This window comes from Herpailurus yagouaroundi, unplaced genomic scaffold (genome assembly GCF_014898765.1).
Source record: "Herpailurus yagouaroundi ecotype Mexico unplaced genomic scaffold, PumYag 159, whole genome shotgun sequence".
NCBI classification, from domain to species: domain Eukaryota; kingdom Metazoa; phylum Chordata; class Mammalia; order Carnivora; family Felidae; genus Herpailurus; species Herpailurus yagouaroundi.
Window position 1 is genome coordinate 10242828 of NW_024412400.1, and position 22536 is coordinate 10265363.

Genomic DNA, 22536 nt, shown 5'->3' on the forward strand with positions numbered 1-22536 from the left:
CTTTTTCACAGACTCATATAATGACCTATAAGCTACATAAGACTATATAAATTAACTAGTTCAACTTCTTATTTTATAGCTAAGATTGAGACAACTCAAAAAAGATTTGATCCAGGTTATACAGTCAGTGGTGAGTCAAGACCATGCTATAACCTCTTGTCTAATTTTATTAATTTAGGATAACTGCTGCCACTCCAGCCTTGATTTCACAAAGGCCAACTTTCCTAATACCTGTTGGCACCCACCACTTAACTGCCCAGGTTCTAGTCCCAAACCAACAATCCTCTCTAGCTATGGGACCCTGGGTTGGATATTTATACTGTTCATGCCTCAGTCTCCTCCTGTTGAATAAGAATCATAGTTCCTATCTCTTAGGGTTGTTAGGAAACCTAAATGACATTATACATGAAAAGCACTTAGAGCAGTGTGTAGCACATAATAAATGTTCAATAAATGTAAACCATTATTCCTATTTAGTAAATATTTTTTAACCACAGTTCCTACCAAAGGTATAAGACATTCTCTCTTTTCTTGGAACTTGATCCTTGTGTTACTTTGAGGAATGATTTATTTTTTCCAAACTGAAAGAAATACAAGACGACTGATGTGTTCACTTACTTTAATAACACTACATTTACCATGTTATCACCATGGAATGTAAATTCAGGTTAGACAAGAAAATTCCACAAGTGCAATAAAGCATTCTAAAGTATACCAAAGTTTGTGTATAATGTCTGACCAAACCACCTTGCTGATAAATCACTAATCACTTCGATCATAGGTAATTTGTTACATTTATGATTCTTACAAAGAAAAATAAACAAATTTCATACATTTAAAAAGTATTTTTCATTTACCTTAGAATTAGTACTTAAAACACACATTTCTATTTCAAGATGACATTTAAAAATTATTCTAATACAATAGCATAAATAGAATTCTGCAATTATAAAAAAAGCTAAACTGGGACCCATACTTAAGTTATGCTCATGTTTACATATGATGCTGAAATAAATACTACTTCTAACCAGCTGTTATCAGCTTTTTAGGTTTGGTTTAAACACACACACACACATGTTCATTTGTGGGGAAGCATATTCCATGCACTGCTCTGAAAGGGGTCTAAGAGCCAACCAGCCCTAAAAACTGAAGTACTCAACCAGTCTGCAAAACAGGCAGAAAAAAGTTAAACAGGATTCCTACATAACATCAAAAGCATGTGATAATCTGCAGCAACTGGGAGGACTTCAGGTTTGCCAAGTTGTTCTCTTTACAACTCATTTCATCAGAAGGCTTTAAGAAGATGCATGTTTTACCACTAACAAGTACATTTAAAAGTGACATATTTCTTTTGTGCTAATTTGACTCTCCGGAATGACCTAGCTAACTAGTCATTAGTAATTTGGTTACCAGGCAAATTGAGCCTGCAAGAAAGGAAAACAATATTTAAATTACCATGTTATTGTCTGACCCATTCAAACCATTTATTTGCAACATAAACATATAAATTCAACATGAGATGTCTGGAGCAAGCACCACCAACAAAACCAAGACAGCTGCTCGTCTTCTAAGGTTTAGGTTTTGCCCAGAATTCCTTATACATGGAATAGCCCATACCTAAAGAAAAAGAATGCTAGTTAAGCATTTAAATATTTCCCATGACATTAAGAAAATTGAAAACAGTTCATAAAATAGCTAAAAGTAGCATCCTGCTACCATGCGATATTTACAAGGGGAACAAGACCCTGAACTGCTTACACTCCTGCCTTCTTAAACTATTTACACTTCTAAAATTCTTTTATATAGTTTCCCAGGTAGCTCGGACTATTGAAATACTTGTTTTAAAGAACAATCAATGTTTATCTTACAACTTTAAAAGGAGTCACTCTTGCTACGTAACATCAAGTAAAGCCAATAAAAGAATGTAATACTTATATTAATAAAAATCTTTCCTATTGTCAAAAATTCAGTGAAATAGCAATCATATGTCTCTCCCAGATAATGGATCTTACTGGCAACCTACATACATATCTAGACTCCTCAGTGAAATTATAAGTTCCGTGATGCACAGAATTACCTTTTTTTTTAAATATTAGTAAGATATATTACAGACAGTAAAAATAGGTCACTACTTGAACTATTTTTATTAATCCAATTTTTATGTGAAAATAAATATAAGTGACATTTACAAACTACTTCAAAGTCAGCTACAAGCTGCCTTGTTTTATTTACAAAGAAATCTATTAATGGGAATTACAAACTTGAAAATTTCCTGTAGGAACCTACCAAGAGTCATTGCTCCCACAACAAAGCCTTGGGCTGCCACGCGCATGTGGATCAGATGAACAGACATTTTAGTATTTCCCCTGCTCTTCAATTTATATAGTCCATAGGCAACGATTGCTGCAAACCCTGCCATTCCTGTAAAACCAATCGTCATAAGCATGTCATGCAAGGGGGCAGGGAACCAAAATGACTTTACTGTCAATCAATGTACTTTTGACTGTTTTTATAAGGATGCTTTATGAGATCATTAATTAACATACAAATTGAGTTTTTAATTTTCCCCCCTCAAAACCAAAACTCCTTAATTGGCAGCAAAATAGTAGCAGATTCAGAAAGTTAAGATCATCTTCAAAATGTGGGCTGTGGAGCCAGTAGATGCTTTAAGAGTGTCAAGGGAACTTTTACTTTCAGTCCTATTTCCCTTCCTGAAGGGAATCAGTTAATATAGCAGAGACTGTAATAAATCATAACTGTGAGTCTAAGAGGTTTTTTTGAGTCTTGTGAGTCTTTCTAGCAAATCACTGGACTGAGGGTGATCTTCAGGTCCCCCAAAACGGTCACTGAAATAAGAAAGAGTCAATAAAAGAAGTCTGAATACACACAGAACTTTTTATAGAGAGTTCTATCAAGCCAGTCTTACATATTTCAACATATGAAAAAAATATATGAAAATAAATGCTTTCAGGATATGCTTGATGAACTGACCACATTTCTACTGCGCTAAAGCTTACAACAGACTGATTATTAGAACATCACAAGCTTACCGATGGGAACAAACGGTGCCTCCCTAGCTTTTCGGATAAGTTTAGATCCCTGATCTTCATCATATGAAGAAAGAGAAACATCTGTGCCGGTTGACATAGTGACTGAAGAATCTGAAAGAGAGTTTCCAGAGGTTCTGCAATTAAAAGGATCTAGAACACTGAATGGCTGGATGTACTTAAAATACTTAGTTTCCACATAAAAACCTAGTGTGTATCCACATGAAGTTTAAGAAGGATTTTTTAGAAACTAACTGTATTTTTAACCCATAGCTACCTTTAGGGAGGGCTGTAGTTATTCCCACCTACTGTTTGATGTTTATCCAACACAACCAATTCCTTTTTAGCACCACGTCACTGATAACAGTGAAAACTTTTTTTTAACTGAAATAACTTTTGTCAATTAAAATAGTAGCTATTAATTTTCTGGCTATTTTCACCCTTAATCAACTTCAACTTAACAACTTCACTCAAACCAAACCAATACTCCTTACTGCTTCTTCAAAACATGTTGAAAATCCTACTAAGCACTTCTAAGTGTAATTTTCACTGCTTTCAACTGAGACTGACTTACTGACTCCAACATGCTACCTGGTTCAGTTCTCACCTCTGAATAGTTTCCAACCTATTACAGTAATCTCTATTATTGATGGTGGCTGTTTTGGGAAAAAATGACAGTCTGAATAACCAAAATTTCTACTTTAGTTCATTATTAAGGACAAAGCTTTTATTTTTTGTTTTTGTTTTTTTTTTTTAGGACAAAGCTTTTATTTTAAATACAACTGCTAGAAATGCCTCTTTTTAAGCATAATTTATGTTCAATTGAACATAAGATAGCCTTTTAGTTTTCTACTTAGGGTTATCATTTCTACCATCACTGCAGCAAATGAATAACTGCAGTGGCCAAAAACTGAATGGCCTCCAGGGCTGTTCTTAATTCATCTTTTTTTTAATGTTTATTTATTTTGAGGGAGAGAGTGAGTGAGGAGGGGCAGAGACTGAAGGAGAGAGAATCCCAAGCAGGCTCCATGTTGTCAGTGCAGGGCCCGATGCAGGGCTCGAACTCACAAACTGTGAGATCGTAACCTGAGCTGAAACCAAGAGTCTGATGACTAATGGACTGAGCCACCCAGGACCCCCTTAATTCATCTTCTTAATGAATGAATATCTCCTAAGCTTCAGTTCTACTTCCCTTTCCATACCTTACATTTCCGGCCTCCCTCTTAAAAATTTCTACCTTCTTTTATATTACCCCTGTAAGTGGTACCAAAAAAGGCAAGATATTAACCTGATTATATGGATAGGGGAGGGGGGGCAGGAAAAAAAAGATTCACTTCCATTACCACAGAGACCAAAGACTCCATTCTCCCTTTTTCAGTCATATCCCTTTACACAGGAAGCTATTTAATAGGCGTTTCATCACAATGAGAAAGTAACAAATTCAGTTTCACCTTAGTCACAGTATATATATACTTCCTTCTTCACTGAACTGATTTTAAATTGCCTGTAAACTTTACCCCAGATAAAATAAGGGAGTCAACCATAGTATGCAAGTCTCTGATTAGTGTCATTTACAGTAAAGTCAAAAGTCAACTGCCCATCCCACTACCCATATAACATCTCACCTTCATTTCTGGGTTTTTCAAGTGCACCATACTCCCTTCAATAATAACTCTCACTCAACACTTTGCTATTCCAGGGGGTGTAAAGAGTAGGTAAGACCCTCAAAGAAAATCCAACTCTAGAGGGGGGCGTAGTGCTTAGTTTGAAAAGTGAAATCATCTTTCTAAACCCTCATCCCCATTGGGAAGAGTCCAATTCTGTCATCTGACAGAGAAGAAAACCTTAATCTAGAGTTGTGCAGCATCACACTGCTAAATAGGAGGAAACTCAGATTGGAACTAGACTTTCTCTTCTTTTTTTGTACTCCATCACCTGCTGATTGAATAAATCCCTACTTACTGAGCTTTTATTATATACAAGGTTCAACAAGCTCTAAGTTCAGGACACTCACTGTATATGTGAAGAGTTAAAACAAACACTGAAATAATTAATGGTTAAAAATTAGATTTTTTTTTTTAAGGGACATGAAAGAGCATGATTACTTGCCAAGAGCATAACAGAGACAATGAGAAACGAATTTAGAGTGTGGTATCTTTTAAATAAAGTAGGTTTGGGAACTTTCAGAGAAATATTTGAGACTGGCCTTCAAGAAACTACATAAATGGACTAGATGGAGAGATTAAACATTATATTTTAGTCCAGTATACGCTTATTTGTTGCTTTCAAAACTAAAAATAAGCTTCTGAAAGGCCTAACAGCTCATCACAGATCCTCCTTCCACCTTTCTTGCCAACGGAATCCCACATTATAACCATATTAAATTTCTTAAAGATGTTCTCTACACCTCAGTGTCTCTGCACAAGCTGATTTCTCTGCCTAACACTTTTCCTTCCTTTCCATCTCCTTCAGATATTTTTCCTAGCTAACTCCTCCCATTTTTCAAGTTCTAATCTTTAAAAAAAAAAAGTTTATTTATTTTGAGAGAGAGAAAGAATGAGCCAGGGAGGGACAGAGAGAGAATCCCAAGCAGGCTCCCTGCTTTCAATGCAGAGCCAATGTGGGGGCTCAGTTCCACAAAACATGAGATCACAACCTGAGCTGAAATCAAGAATCAGACGCTCAACCGAGCCACCCAGGCTCCCCTCAGGTTCTTAACTGACGGCCACTGGAAGTCTTCGACTTCCCGAGTTTATGATAATTGCTTCGGTTATGCAGTCCTATAGGACCTCATGCTTTCTCTATAAAAACTTTCTTATAAGTATCTGTTTCTCTTGCTAGAATCCTTGAAGTCAGGAGGCTAATCTGCCCTGCTTATATCTATCTTCACTGCCTCACACACTTGCACATAGTAAGCATACCACGAAATATTTGTTGAATAAATTTAAAAATAATATACTGCAACAATTAAAGTTATTCTCGGGTATATTTTATTTAGGAATATTTAGTGAAAGCAGTAACAATTATACACATTTGTAGAGTTTAATTGGTCAGTAAGAAAAATGCCAAACTGTATGTACCCAGGTGCTTATTTAATTTTTATATTAAAGAAATGATAACATGGGTGGGGCTTGGTTCCTTGCAACCACAGGAACCTATTCTATAAAACTATTCTATGACACAATCCACTTTTAAAAACTAGCATCTTCTTTTGCAGATACATTCATTTTTTTTCCGTTTGCCTTATTTATTCCTAAACTAAGAAGTCATTTGGGAATTATCTCTAAAAGCAAGAAAGTCAGTAATCTTTCCTCTAATCTCTCACATCTGGATCACTATAATTGTTCAACAGGTCAATGGAGCAAAAGTTTTTTGTCTCCCTCTTTCAGGAGAGGGGATGGCAGTCTCTCTCCTGTACATAAAAGAAGAAAATCCATTGATCTCCATTCCTCACCTATGATGGAAGGTCATAGATGGGTAGGACATTTGATCTGGTTTTCAGAAAGTAATCCCTAGGGTAAGAATACGGGTATGGGGGAATAATTTGGTCACTATTTGCTTTAAGTGACTAATAATAACCTGTCTCTGATGAAGAACACCTTGTGTGCACATCTGAGGATAAAATAAAGAGGAATATTAAAAACTCAACACTTATACCAGATTTATTGTACTATACTTCATATTACATTTTTAGATAATCTTTTACATTCTAATATACTACATATTCATAACACTTCTTGCATGTAAGATTTTGATAATTCTCTTCCTAATTTTCATCTGAAAGTTTCCCAAATATTTATGATTTACAGCACATAAATTGAAAATGGCTAACTTTTAAAGTATCAGGATCGGGGTGCCTGGGTGGTGCAGTCGGTTAAGCGTCCGACTTCAGCCAGGTCACGATCTCGCAGTCCGTGAGTTCGAGCCCCGCGTCAGGCTCTGGGCTGATGGCTCAGAGCTGGAGCCTGTTTCCGATTTTGTGTCTTCCTCTCTCTCTGCCCCTCCCCTGTTCATGCTCTGTCTCTCTCTGTCCCAAAAATAAATAAACGTTGAAAAAAAAAATTTTTAAAAAAATAAATAAATAAATAAAGTATCAGGATCAATAACTATGGGTGATATAATTTGAGAATAACCACCGAGATGATTAATCCATGCCAAAAGCCTAGCTTTACACACGGAAGAAGGGTTATGAAGGGTTATATGAACTGCTCAACACCAAGAATACATCTCTGGCAGGGTAAAATTAGAACCCAGATCTCCTGATACACAGTCCAGAGTTCTTCTGATTGACAATATATTGCCAAAGCATCAATCTTATGATGCTGGTAATATAGTTAATCTGAAAAATATTAAAATCCATTCCCTAACAAAAGCTTGCATTTCTTTCTTTGAATTGTAAAAATATGCAAGTCATGCATAAAATTAAATGGAACTTCCTTCCCCAGTGACTTGACTCTTCCAACAATTTGAACTGTGCTTTGAATAGATTTTTTTTTTCACTAGCACCACTTCTAGATTTTCCTTTATTTTAATTTTCTCATCTGCCCATAGCAATGAACCCAGATCTGTCAAAAAAGCTGAACAGCTTTCTCACACCATTCACAAAAATAAACTCAAAATGGATAAAGGACCTGAATGTGAGACAGGAAACCATCAAAACCTTAGAGGAGAAAGCAGGAAAAGACCTCTCTGACCTCAGCCGTAGCAATCTCTTACTCGACACATCCCCAAAGGCAAGGGAATTAAAAGCAAAAGTGAATTACTGGGACCTTATGAAGATAAAAAGCTTCTGCACAGCAAAGGAAACAACCAACAAAACTAAAAGGCAACCAACGGAATGGGAAAAGATATTTGCAAATGACATATCGGACAAAGGGCTAGTATCCAAAATCTATAAAGAGCTCACCAAACCCCACACCCGAAAAGCAAATAACCCAGTGAAGAAATGGGCAGAAAACATGAATAGACACTTCTCTAAAGAAGACATCCGGATGGCCAACAGGCACATGAAAAGATGTTCAGCGTTGCTCCTTATCAGGGAAATACAAATCAAAACCACACTCAGGTATCACCTCACGCCAGTCAGAGTGGCCAAAATGAACAAATCAGGAGACTATAGATGCTGGAGAGGATGTGGAGAAACGGGAACCCTCCTGCACTGTTGGTGGGAATGCAAATTGGTGCAGCCGCTCTGGAAAGCAGTGTGGAGGTTCCTCAGAAAATTAAAAATAGACCTACCCTATGACCCAGCAATAGCACTGCTAGGAATTTATCCAAGGGACACAGGAGTACTGATGCATAGGGGCACTTGTACCCCAATGTTCATAGCAGCACTCTCAACAATAGCCAAATGATGGAAAGAGCCTAAATGTCCATCAACTGATGAATGGATAAAGAAATTGTGGTTTATATACACTATGGAATACTACATGGCAATGAGAAAAAATGAAATATGGCCTTTTGTAGCAACGTGGATGGAACTGGAGAGTGTGATGCTAAGTGAAATAAGCCATACAGAGAAAGACAGATACCATATGGTTTCACTCTTATGTGGATCCTGAGAAACTTAACAGGAACCCATGGGGGAGGGGAAGGAAAAAAAAAGAGGTTAGAGTGGGAGAGAGCCAAAGCATAAGAGACTGTTGAGAACTGAGAGCAAACTGAGGGTTGATGGGGGGTGGGAGGGAGGAGAGGGTGGGTGATGGGTATTGAGGAGGGCACCTTTTGGGATGAGCACTGGGTGTTGTATGGAAACCAATTTGACAATAAATTTCATATATAAAAAATTTCATATATAAAAAAAAAAAAGAAAAAAAAAAGCTGAACAGGTACAAAAAGAGCCATTGATGACCAGATAGTCAAAGTCAGTTCGAAAACACTACTGTCTAAACTTACTAAGATACTACCAAAGACCTTTCCAAATGCATGGGAACCTAGAAAAGACATCAGGGAGATGATGTAACAGACTGAAGGATCTTCACAGCCCGTCATTTGGTCACAGGAACTATTAATAAGGGCTTCAAATTTTGATTTTTCATCGGTCAGCTGTCAGCTCGTTTAAAATGGCTGCAAAGGTCCCACCCTGGAGATTCTGAGTTATTGAGTCAGGGGCAGGGCCCAAGGAATCTGTATTTTAAGAAGCCCTCTTCAAGTGATTCTGGGGCACAAGGAAGTAAGAGATTCCCTGGTATACATGACTCAAACATGTTTGTCCTGCTAGGGCCTGGTACCACTTCAATCTGTCTGAACTTTTCAACCTAAACCGGTCATACTCGAAAGTGCCTGGGTACTTCCCGAAGCACAGATTCCTGCGGTGGGGATTACCCCATACAGGGAAATAGCTGCTGCCCACACCGGTACTAACAAGAGGAAGGACACTAACACCGCCGAATCATTTCAGCGGCTCCCAATTCTAAACCCGCGCTATGTTTTCTAATCTCTAACCGGCAGGCTTAACTTTCAGGAAGAAATTTAAATTCCTTCACAGATGTTTATACAGGGCCTGAGGGCTTCTTACCTCCCTAACGTAAGAGAGGATCGCCAACGGTGGGAGGAAACACGGGGTCGTAAAGAAGGGTAAGGTCGTGTGGTTTTACGCTCTCAACCTTTAGAACCTCCTCCCCTGTCTCTTCCCGTGACCTTGTCGGGACTCTGCGGGCCGGAGCGCTCGCCCTCCCAGTTCCTCCTCACCACCTCGCGGGCCCACTCTCCACAAGGCTCCCTGCTCCAGCTACCGGCTCCCTGAGGTCGGCCCCAGGCCTTTCCATGGGTCTCTCACTACTGCCTCTCCCCGAGTTTTCCCTCTCGGCCACGATTCACTCCACAAGCTTTGGCTTCATCCTCTCGTTGGCTCCGTATCGCCTCACCCGACAGGCCGTCAGGCTTTGTCTCGGGACCCCCAACTTTCCCTGAACCACGAGGTCGGGCCTGAGAGCTTCCAATTACACCTCGTCCGGTTCAACCTGGGCATCGCCCCTTCCTCCCAGCCCCGCGGCCCCCAACACTCCCAAGGCCCTCTCGGCCCAGCCAAGCGCTGCACCACTTCTTCCCTCCCCACGGTCGGCAGTCCTCCGCTCCCAAGACTCCCTCAAGCTTCACTTGCCTGCAACGACTGGAACTCTTAAAACTCCAGACGGTTGTCAAGCTCCAACCGGTTTCAGGCTCTCGCCCACGCCCGCTGTAAAGCCGGCTTCTCTTTGTCCCGCCCACACCTGATCCTAGCCAATCAGAAACCAGCGGCCGGCAAGCGAGGGTCCCGGCAGGGGCGTGCGTGTGCGCGGTGGGTGGGGCAGGTCCCGGATTGGCTGGGGATGACGCGCGCCGGCTGTGGCTCAGGGTCCCCGGCTCTCGCGTAGGGATAACGTCAGGGGTGAGAGTTCGCCGTGAGAAGTTCACGCGAGGACTCCAGCGTCCCTGGCTCTTAGGCTGGCGGGACCTCAGATTTCTCTCGCGTTTTTTCCCTCGTGCGGTGGCGGCTAACTCCGCGAAGGCTGTATCCCGAGCGCGGGCCTGGCGGGGACGGGCGTGAGGGGCTTCGGTCGCAGCCAGTTCTTGGGAGGCTCGGGGGAGGACGTTCCGGCTTTCACGGGCGCCGACGGCGGCGGGGCGACGGAGCGCTTGATCCTTTCCGCTCGTCTAGTAGTTATCTGCTGCCACGAACACGTGCTGTGGAGCCTCTCGTGGAGCCCTTCTTGGGGCTTGCACTCTGGTGGGGGGCAGCCATTAGTTGCAAGCATGGGGTCTCTAGAGCGGTGGTCTGACCCAGAACAGGGGAAGTTTCTCTGAGGAAGGCAGTGTCTTGAGGTGACAGTGAACTTCCAGGGAGGGAGCCTCTAGTTTGTTCGTATGATAGATAACCAGTATCTGGCGAGCTGATGCAGAGCGTCAACTGTGCCGTAGGGAATATATCTGTGACTAAATTAGAATCTCTTAATGTTGCCGTGAAGTGAGACAGGTTGCCCATGTTGTGTATCACACAGGTAGGAACCAAGTGCCGTGAGCTCCGGATTCTGAAACTCTTTTTGTCTCATGATTGAGTTAAGACACACGTAGGAAACATTCGTGTTATATATGTTGAATTAAAAACGTCATACCTTGGTTTTATTATGGTATGGCTTTCAGCTACTTGAAGGCACATACTTGGTCTGGTTCACGCCCATATTTCCTGGAACAGTCTTTGAGCTCAGCTCAGTAGGAGCCCAGTGATGTTAAATGAAGACATAAGTGATGCAGTAATTGTAGGGTTTCAAAAATAAGGGGGATAACCAGAGACTTATTTAGAATAATTAAAATGACAAAAGAGCCTGAGAGACTTGAATATGAAGGTAAACCCGAAGTCATTAAGCCCCGTGATTCTGGAACTACAAAGGCTAATAGCAGCAGGGAGCTGAGCGTATTCATTCCTGAAGGGGATTTGTACAAATCAAAGGAATGTTAGCTTCCTTTGCACATTTCCAGAGAATGAGATTTGGGATCTGGGAGACTTGAGTGCCAGCCTCAGGCTAGCCACAAAGTAGTCTTGACCTTGGGCTTTACTTCTCAAAACTTCACTTTCTTCATCTGTAAAATGGGGGTAACAGTGGTGCGGTTAATGAGGAAAATGTAGGTAGAGTGTTAGTACAGCGCCTGGCATGAGAAGTGTGCACTCTTACTTTAAAAGTTCCTGTGCTGTGCATTGTGTGGAAAGAGGCAGACTCTGCCCTAGTGGTATGAGAAATTATCTCTTTCTGATTGGTATATAGAAGCCAGATCTTGGTAAATGATAATGATAAATACCTGAAATAATCAATGCAGAAGATTTTTTAATGGAGGTTATTCTGTTATACTTTTTTCCGTGTTGTGTTCCAAGAAAACAGCAGTGACAGCTGACAAACCATTACATCTTTCATCATGCAGACCTAATTGATAGCAAATGTACATCATGTATTATTCTCCTTACTCTGTCATTTAGAAGTATAATTGATGCAGAAGACTTTAAAAAATTATTCGGGTTCTCATGCATTAAACTAACCTACTTGTAATTTGTAGAAGGAAAGACAGCACAAGAAGTGTCTGCCTAATTTGCTAATTTCTGCTCTTTGGAGAGCCTTTGTAACTTCTTATGTTCTTAATAGAGGTTTACACACGATCGATCGTATCTACTGTAAGAGAAATGCGCTTCTAAACTCATGTCTATTTAAGCTGACGCCCAGTTTAAAGCTACACTACTCTTTTTTATATTCTTAAAACTACTTTGTGATCTTTATGGAATTTTTTCTAAAATTTTGAGAAAATTGGTAATAGCTACAGAAATTTTAAAACCAGAGTTCAAAGTCACCTTCAGCAATTATATTTCTTGGTGTGTATATTTTGTTGGGTATTGTACTGGATTTAGAAGTTAAAGACCTAGTCCTTTTCCTGAGATGATTTACAGTCTGATTAGGTAGAATGAAAAGATACAGAAAAACACTAAAAACAGTCTATGATAGGTGGTTTCAACACAGCCTCAGGTAGATACAGTGAGCGAGCAGTTTCAGAGAAGGCTTCTTGGGACTGGGGTTTGAGTGATTAAGCTTTGAAGAATGACTAGCTTGTAAATAAATTGGGAGACTATTTCAGAAAGAGAAAACAGTGGGCAGAGGAATAGCAGTAGACTATGGGATTGTAGCTCTAGCATGGACAGTGAATGGGGAAATGGCAAAATTTGTGACTAAAGGAGAGTCAGAATAATGGGAAGTAGGCTTAAGCTACATTGGGAAGGACTTTAAATGCTAATTAAAGAAGTTGCACAGTATTCTATCAGGTGGCCCTTGAAGGTTTGGGAGTAGGATGTTGACCAGAATAGTTAGAATATATTTGAGGTAGATGATAGTGTAGTAGAATGGTTAGAAAGGGAATATCAGAAAGTTAAAACCCATTCAGTGTTTAGCTCATTATATTATTTGTATTAAAGCCATATCTGTGGTCTTAAGGATATGGAAGGCTGCTACATGCAGTGGCCTCATCCCTCTACCTCCTTGACAAGAACCACTATTTTGAAGCAACAATAGTTCTTACAAAGCAGTTCTCAGGCAGAATCGTCAGGGACCCAGACCATCTTAAAATCCATGTTAGAGGACTGTCCTGCAGGGCTACTCAATATGTCACAGCTCTGTACATCTTACATTTTGTAGATTCATGGAATACTACTTAAGGTGTTTGTTTTAAACAAAAGTAAACTTCCCAGGCACATTAATAACGTTTTAAAGTTTATTAATTTATTTTGATAGAGAGTGGGGGAGAGTCAGAGAGAGGATCCCAAGCCAGCTCCATGCTGTCAGCATGGAGCCGGATGCAGGGCTTGAACCCAGGAACCATGAGATCATGGCCTGAGCTAAAGTCAGAGGCTTAACTGACTGAGCAACCCAGTGCCCCAAAAGTTTTGTTTAAAACTAGGTAGGAACTTTTATTTATTTATTTATTTTTCAACGTTTATTTATTTTTGGGACAGAGAGAGACAGAGCATGAACGGGGGAGGGGCAGAGAGAGAGGGAGACACAGAATCGGAAACAGGCTCCAGGCTCTGAGCCATCAGCCCAGAGCCCGACGCAGGGCTCGAACTCATGGACCGCGAGATCGTGACCTGGCTGAAGTCGGACGCTTAACCGACTGCGCCACCCAGGCGCCCCTAGGTAGGAACTTTTAAATAAACCAAGATTCTGTGGCAAAAGGTAATTGGGCCCCTTCCTGGACTGCTTATTTAAGTCTATCAAGTGTTTTATAAGAAATGCTATTTTTCCCCCCAGAAGGAGCAGCTGCTAATCGTATCAGGCCACCAGGTTCTGCTCAGGTATGATAGTTTCTCTTTTTCACAAATTATATATGCCAGAACATTAAGTCTGAGGTACCTAGTCCATCACTCTGCCCTTTAGGAAGAATAGTTCTAAAATGCAATCTCAAAACTCTCCACATGGGGGGAAGTCAATGTCTCCTACTTTTATATCATTGGTTTCACTCAACTATGTAAAATATTTTTCTATTAGTAACGAGTATGGCAGTAGGATTTGTGTGTTTAGATAGTGATATTTTCTGTAGTGAACAAAAATATTATACTTGAAACATTTTAGTCTTGAATTAATTTTTCCACCAATGCACTAGATATTATTGTTGTTCTGGGCAGCAACATTCTTCTTTTAATTTTTTTTTTAACGTTTATTTTTGAGAAGAGAGAGACAGAGCAGGAGAGGGGGAGGAGAGAGAAAGAGGGAGACACAGAATCTGAAACAGGCTCTAGGCTCTGAGCTGTCAACACAGAGCCTAATGTGGGGCTCGAACTCACGGACCACGAGATCATGACCTGAGCCGAAGTCAGACGCTTAACCAACTGAGCCACCCAGGCACCCCCCCTTTTATTTTATTTTATTTTATTTTATTTTATTTTATTTTGGGCAGCAACATTCTTCTTAAGAAATACCAAGGGGGGAAAATGTGGTGGAGTGGAAAGGGGACTGGCCTGTGTCCCCAGGACTGCTACATGCATGTAGTTGAGAGACATGGATTTGAATGCTGCCTTGAATGCTTATTACCATTATGACCTCAAACAAGTCATTTAGCCTGTTGGAACCTCAACGTTTCATCAACAAAATGGGGATATTAGTAAGTTCCTTAGATGCATTGTATGATCTAAATAACCCTATTTAGATCTAAATAACCCTATTTACCAAGAACAGTGCTTAGGATATATCAGACACTCCGTACGTGTTAGTTCCCCTCTCTAATGCAGTCCCCTCCCTCTTGCTGCCATATTCCTAAGCACTAGCCAGCAATGCAACCTTAAATCACGTTTCTTCTCTAGACCTCTAAATGTCCTGAACTGTGCCATTAAGTCACACTTTTCATTTATCTTTGCTCAGCCTCACCTTCCATTCCCCTGATATCCCCACTAACCCTTTTCACTGAGAGCACTGAGAACTTCTCTTACCTCTTCCTTTGCTCTCACATCTGGACTTACCTGCATCCACCTCAGTCATTTCTTCTGGTCTTGAGTGCCTTCCTCCCACTGAACACCAATCAGTTCCTGTACTGGATTCCATCATTTCTTGCCACCTCATCTATCGTTTGCTCTCTCATCTGTAATTGTGTTTGCTCTCTCTTGTTATGGGCTTCTCCTACCCAAGACTCTTCTACTTCTAGAAAAAGTCCCTTCCTAGCTCCTTCATCCTTCCTGTAGTTATTTTTCTATTTTCTCTCTCCCAGGTTTAGGAGGAAAAAAATATGTGTGTTATTTCCATATCATTCTTTGCTCAACCCACAGGTCTCTGTTATTGTCACACTACTGAGACTACAATAGTGAAGGACATCTACTCTCTTTTTTCCTCTTGGGATCATCTCATGTACCCTCATGGTTTTTTACTGTCATCTGTATACTGATGCTCTCTTCTCTCTCTGCCATACTTCTTACCTGAGCTGTAGAACCCTACACTCAGTTGTGTGTTGGACATCTCTACCTCAGTATCCCACAGATTCTACAACATGTCCATAAGTGAGCTGGATTAATCATCTCTTTCCCCTCCTTCCCCCTGCTGTGGACACTCCCCTCCCAATAAGCCTGCACTTTCTCCTAAATTCCCTGACTTGGCTGGTGGAACGGCTATCCGTCCCATTAACCAAATATGAAACCTGGGTAAATCCCTGACACAACTTCCTCCTTTCTCCACATCCAGCCCATGACATCTGAGCAGAGGACTGAACGAGGAGGGGCCAGTCCTGTGAAGCTCTGGGAAGATCTAAGGTAGGGATGGCACTCTGCCTTTGCTCTCATGGTATTCTGCTCTGACCAGACTGGCCCAGATTTGCCTGACTCCTGTATGCAGTGATGTTAAGAGGATTATTTATACAGGAAAACTTTTTTAAAAAAATTTTTAATGTGTATTTATTTTTTAGAGGGGGGAGGGGCAGAGAGACAGAATCCAAAGCAGGCTCCAGGCTCTGGAGTGTGAGTGGGGGAGGGGCAGCCTGCTTCAGATGCTGTGATTCTTCAGATTCTCCCTGCTTGCTCGTGCTTGCACTCTCTCTCTCTCAAAATAAATAAATAAACATTTCAAAAAATTTATATAATTTTACATTCCATATAGTTTGTTGTTAAATATGCCCTTCAGTAGAGAATATTCGGTTTTATATCTTGATTTTTTAAGTTAGAAAACTTACAATCTTATATAATCTATATAACTAAAAAGATTGACTTATTTTTATGATCTGTATTTGCACAGGTATGTTAATAGGTTATACAAACACAGAATTAATCACTGGAAGCAAAAGCTTTCTGTTTATCCCAGGCAAACAACTCTTTCCACCAGGAGGGATAAACATAATTTTCTGCGTGGCTCCCTAGCTGCTTGCTGGCACTCGATATGATGTTGAGTACTGTGGTCACATGTGAACATTGGGTTACAAGCACCCTGGCAGGAGAGCCTCTGTTACGTGTATCTTTGTACCGCCCACAATGCTAACCTAGTGGTGTCCTGAACATAAGCCTCCAGTAGATACTGGCTGAATGACTCACTGTTGTCTCTCTGCAGAGGTCAGTTCCTCAGTTCAGTGACGCAGGTTGCATTTCAGCTACTGGGGCTGCAATATCCAGGTGGGGGCTGTGGACTCCTGTAGCCTCTTAATTCTCTTGATCACCCACCGTTTACACAGTCGCCCTTTCAGAACCCTCCTGCCTTCTCCCCCACTGCTTTGGATGGTGATTGCTTCTCTTCTTCCCCTTACTCTGTATCTCTCAGCAATGATTTAGGGCCATTTTTACAGTCTGCTAATTCCCTGAGAATGAGGTGCCTCTTCTGGGAGATACTGCCATCCTCAATGGCACTGCAGATAGGTTTGTGTTGACTCATCTCCAGGCTCTCCAAGTCATTTTGCCCTTAGCCTGATTACAAGGCACCATCTGTTTGTCTCCAGGGCTTAATGAATCGAGGGCTCATAAATATAGCTGATATCTAAATTGAATCCAAATCACAGTGAAGAAAGGATAATAGTCTCCTTCGCCAGAGATGGGTGGGCAATTACTTTTATAGCTTTGGAGAAAAATGGATTATGTAGATACTTCACTCAAATTGGTGGCCCTGAGTCACTGTCCCTATATGCTGATGCTTTTGCTCAGGGACAGTAACTTGCCTGCCCTGTTTCAGGAGAAATAGATTATCTACCTGACCCAAGTTCACTCAGTGAATCAGCAGTCAGATTCTAGCCATCATAGTCCTTCTGCTACTTTGGCTTATGAGGGTCAGAAGAATTTTTCAAGCATGAAGAATATTAAAATAACCATTAAAAAACTGACCTAGTAACCTTGGCCTGTTGCCTAATGCAATATGGCTGATGAGAGGGAAATCCCTTGCAGTGAGATGGCTGAGTGTTAAGTGCACTACAGGTTGTGATTTTTCTAGAAATTGCGGGGAGTGGGGGTGGTGGCTGTTAAACAGTTTTAAAAGATCTATTGCCACTTCTGGTGAATTTGTTCTTACAGTCAGTGGGATCTGGAATCCTTGAGATCCATGGGCTACAGTGAGTGAGTTGTCTCTGGCCTCCCTCTTACCTGCAAGTATTTTACACCAGAAGGAAGCAGAACCACATGCAGCTACCCAAACAGCCTGTGCTACACCAACACATGTGCTCACTGCCTACCATTGCCATACACTTGACATATCCACGTCTCTGATCATTAAAGCAGCTCTATCATGTAAATATTATTATCCCCATTTTATACGTGAGGAACCTGGGGATCAACATAATTAAGTAATTTTCATGGGTTTCCATTGAGGCAGAGGCAGGATTTGAACCCAGTCCTGTTTAGCTCATGTTTCTGCAATGCTTCGTTGCCATTCAGTGCATTTTTTTGCCCTCCCTATGCTTATTCTCTGTCTCCTCTTCTGTTTCCCTTTCAGAATCCTTATCAATCACAAGAGTTTTTTGAAATATAAAAATGTGTGTATATATTATATGTACATATATATTCACAACACATGTACTTTTATATCTATATACCCATATAGATGTAGATATTTATAGACAGATATAAATAGATATATAGATGTATATAACATTAAATGAGGAAAGATATACCCCTCAAATGTTAATGGTTGTTTTATCTGAGTAGTAGAATAATTTGTGATTTTCATTTTTTCTTTGTGTTTTTGTGTCTTTCTCAAACTAGTATTATTGTCACCAGGAAACAGTTTTTTAAATCTTTCACATCCTTTCAAATTCATATGCTACTACCTTTGTGAGTAAAATCTTTCCTGATCTCCACACTAATGCTACTTTCTCTTTTGAAACAGACTCTCTTTCCCCAGCACTTTTTTTTGTAACATTAGTTATTTATTTTGAGAGAGAGAGGGAGGGGGAGTTGCAGAGAGAGAGGAGAGAGAAAACCTCAGGCAGGCTCAAAACTGCCAGCGCAGAACTCAGTGCGGGGCTCAGACCCATGAACTGTGAGCCCATGACCTGAACTGAAATCAAGAGTACGATGCTTAACCGGCAAGAGCCACCCAGGCGCCACTCCCCAGCACTTTTATTGTCTTGGGTCATTTCCAGCATTTTGCTTTGTATTCTGTGTAACCACAGGTCCCCAGGTCCCACAAATTGATAGAGGAAAGGAGTCGGGGAGGCGCAGCTAATGATAAAAAAGGTAACGGAATAGCTGTTGCTCCATTAGGAAAGCTAGAATCTTCCTGCTGTATCCACTATATCCCAGACTTTTTGGTCTCATCCCCTCCCTGTGGTCCTGGCCATGTCTCTTCCACATTGCTGTTCCTATGACCTGAGTCAGCCATGATGCTCACTCTGTGTGTGATGCTGTCCCCTCTCCTTCACTTGGTACCAAGCTAGGCCCCATTATTCCATCAGCCTCACACCATCTAGGCTGTACCTCTACCCGTCATCACTTTGCTGAAGTGGGACCATCTCCCACCCAGGTTGTACCTTTTAAAAGTTATTCTCCTTCCCCTCATTTTCTTAATCTCTGATATAACCTATTGCACGATGACTCATGTTTTCCGGCTCCTTAATACATCCCCTCCCCAGCCTCCTTGCCTAGAAGAACTTGCCCTGAGATTAGGTTGGGAGCCAGAGAAATCTGGCCCAATCCTTCCCTCTCCTTAGGGGCCCCAGATGGAAGGGTGCACAACCACTCTCTTGTCTGGGAGATCGAGCTGTGATTTTGTTCTGTAATTTATTCTGGTGTCTCTCTCCTGGGTGGCTTGTTTGCCTTCATCTCACCAGTCATTCCCTTTCCAGGAAGGCCTGTCTGCAGCAACCAGAACTGGAAGCCTGGTGGCCCGCTTGACATGCCCTGTGCTTGGGTAGGCAAGCAGAAGCAACCCTGCTTGGGCTGTCATCAGTCCACCGTGTCCTCTTCTAAGCCTCTCCATTAACTTCTTGGACAGGAGCTGAGGACCAGTCAACTTTGTACACTCTGTGCACTCTGAAGCAGCTCTTAACATAGGATGGTAAGAGCTCCATAAACTTTTGCAGAAGGAATTACTAAAATCTATTGAATTTTGTGCTCTGCTTTTCTTTCTTAACATTATTGCAGCAAACAATCAAATAAAGATGATTAGTCCCACTTTGTTCTATACTAAGTATATCACACTTATTCTAATTCCATGACTTATTTGAGTTTTAAAACATTGAGATATAATTCATATACTGTAAAATTCACCCCTTTAAAGTTTACAGTTTAGTGGTTTTTTTTTTTTAATGTTTATTCATTTATTTTTAAGGGGGGAGAAAGAGAGAGACACAGCTCAGGGAGGGGTAGAGAGAGGGAGACACAGAGTCCAAAGCAGACTCCAGGCTCAGAGCTGTCAGCACAGAGCCCGACGCAGGGCTCGAACTCACAAACCATGAGATCATGACCTGAGCCGGAGCCAATGCTTAGCTGACTGAGCCACCCAGGTGCCCCTGGCATCCTTTAACTATCACTCCCTCTTGCCCTCTCTACCCCAGAACCCTCCAGTGACTATCAGTCTACCTTCTTTCTCTATAGATTTGCCTGTTCTGGACATTTCATAAAAATGGAATCATGTGACATGGACTTTTGTATCTGGTTTCCTTCACTTAGCATAATGTTTTCAAGGTTCATACATGTAGCATGTATATGTGTTTCATCAGTTTTTGATGGCTAAATAATACTCTGCTGCATGGATATTTCACATTTTTGTTTAGCCATTCATCAATTGATGAACATTTGGATTGTTTCTGCTTTTTGGCTGTTATGAATAGTTTTATTTATTTAACATATACATGTTTTTTTTCTCGAGACCTAATGATTTCAATTTTGGGGGTATATATGCCTTGGTGGATCATATGGTAACTCTATGTTTAACTTTTTAAGGAACTGCCAAATTGTTTTCTAAAGTAGCTGCATCATTTTACATTCCAGAAGCAATGTATGAGGGTTCCAGTTTCTCCACATCTTTACAAACGTGTTATTGTCCATCTTTTTATTATAACTATCCCAGTGGATATGAAGTGGTATCTCATTGTGGTTTTGATTTGTATTTCCCTGATGGCTAATAACGTTGAGTTTCTTTTCATGTGTGCATTGGCCATTTGATATTTTGGTAGAACAGTAGAACATCCTCCAGACTGATACAAAGGGCCTATGTAATCTATTGGCCAGTGAGAAACAGGGCATGCGGTCTATCCAGTATGCTTTGGGGTGTGGCCCAATAGCCCTTGCCTGAGGTGGCACTGGGGACAGTCCTTGTCAGCAGCTGTGGGTCGGAATATTTTAAAGGCAAATGTAATCTTTTTACTATTTCCCAAATACTTCCGGGACCTCTGTGTCCTGGTTTACAGTGGACCTATTATACTGCATCACATGGAGTCCACATTTCCTCCAGCAGAAGGCCCCTGCCCAGGCTAGTGCACCTGCTCCGTGCTCGCCTGGCAGTGTGGGTGGGGAGTGAGTGGACGCGGGCCATACTTGGACAGCTGCGTCAGGTTTAGTGTGTACACCCCAGTTATCTTTCCATAGGTCTGCTCCCCACAGGGCTCTATTTCACATAGCCCAGCTTCCTTTGTGCCTTTGCAGGACCCATGTTGTCAACCCTTTTCATGCTGCCCAGCTGTCAGTAGCCAAATTGGTGAGCATGGGTTCATGCATCAGCACAATCCATAATGCCCTCAACTCTGCCCAGTGACTACTTTGTCTAGTTCCTACTTTAAAACAAAGTACATTGGGTCTAGTTGGATGGCAGAGGAATGCCAAATTGGCAGGTTTCCCTGGCAACTGCCATCAGTATACCCTGTGTCCTCTGAAGGCAAGCCTACCCTTTTCTTTACTTAGCGGAGGGGACACATAATGGCAGCAACTTCTGGAAGTTGGGCTGGATTGACATAAGTGACCAGCCCTAGTAATGAGTGCAGTTCATGAGACAGCAGGCTGGTATTGAAGTGCTCCTCTGCAGTAAGTAAGTGTGCCATTTCTGGAAGGTGCTTACCTGGGCACAGGCACTCTTAGGTTTGTGGAACATGTCCTAAATCCATCCTCCTATTGGCAGAGAGATTCGTATCACCACAGGCAGTTCAGCAGTCAGTCTTTCCCTGTGTGCAGTGCAAGATAGACAGCTAATAGTTGTTTCTCGATGGGACTATACCTTGTTTCTTTTCAATTTCTTGAGGCTTGTTGTATGGCCTAACATGGTCTGTCCATGTTAGAATGCTCCATGTGCACTTGAGAAGAATGTGAATTCTGTTGTCATTGAGTGGAGTGTTCTACTTATCTGAGTTTCTAGTTACTCACTTTTCACCTGATAAAACACTGGTCATCCTTTGAGTTCCAGGTCCAAAGGATCTTGTCGGTCAGGCCTTCCTTAATACATCTCACCACTTAAAACATACAGTTTCCTTGTTTGAACTTCCATCACTCATAACTGTGGTATATGGATAGGCCAACACCATAACGGTGTTATAAATTCCATCAAAAGTCAGTCTTTCTGTACTCGGATGTTACGGGTTTCTTTTGTGCAGGGACCATGTCTTAACTCTATCTCCATATCCCTGAAAACTTAACTTTTTTTTTCCAAGAATTAATTTTTTTTCTTCTAAAGAAACGGAGGCAATAAATCATAAAAATATCCTTGAAAAAACAGTCTTTGAAAATAACTTTTCATCTCTTCCAGGGGAGGAAAATCCATCACCTGGTTAGCACCAGGTGGTATCAGTAGTTGATTGATGTTTTTCTTTTTTTTTTCTTGATTTTTTAAAATTTACATCCAAGTTAGTTAGCATATAGTGCAACATTGATTTCAGGAGTAGATTCCTTAATGCCCCTTAGCCGTTTAACCCATCCCCCCTCTCACAACCCCTCCAGTAGCCCTCTGTTTGTTCTCCACATTTAAGAGTCTCTTATGTTTTTTTTTTTGTTTTTTGTTTTTAATTTTTTTTCCAACGTTTTTTATTTATTTTTGGGACAGAGAGAAACAGAGCATGAACGGGGGAGGGGCAGAGAGAGAGGGAGACACAGAAT

At 41.1% G+C, this 22536-nt stretch overlaps 1 protein-coding gene and 1 long non-coding RNA gene across 6 annotated transcripts; one reads left to right on the forward strand and one right to left on the reverse strand.

Moving 5' to 3' along the window:
- Positions 1 to 602: 602 nt before the first annotated feature.
- On the reverse strand, positions 603 to 10275 carry HIGD1A (HIG1 hypoxia inducible domain family member 1A). Its single transcript, XM_040479956.1, has 4 exons — positions 10150 to 10275; positions 3051 to 3161; positions 2287 to 2421; positions 603 to 1617 (listed from the first exon to the last, which is right to left on the reverse strand). Exons 2-4 carry the CDS (start codon positions 3145 to 3147, stop codon positions 1568 to 1570), a joined length of 282 nt encoding a protein of 93 aa, XP_040335890.1. The 5' UTR covers positions 3148 to 3161; positions 10150 to 10275; the 3' UTR covers positions 603 to 1567.
- A 64-nt stretch (positions 10276 to 10339) lies between these two features.
- Positions 10340 to 22332, forward strand: LOC121033531 (uncharacterized). 5 transcript variants are annotated; one of them, XR_005791961.1, is made up of 4 exons: positions 13411 to 13460; positions 13697 to 13854; positions 14457 to 19510; positions 20050 to 22332. It is a non-coding gene; the product is annotated as an uncharacterized LOC121033531 (long non-coding RNA). The 5 variants fall into 5 exon arrangements; XR_005791963.1 differs by lacking the exon at positions 20050 to 22332 and having other exon boundaries at positions 14457 to 15795; positions 18627 to 19546; XR_005791962.1 differs by lacking the exon at positions 20050 to 22332 and having other exon boundaries at positions 14457 to 15795; positions 19299 to 19546.
- The last annotated feature ends 204 nt before the right edge of the window (positions 22333 to 22536 follow it).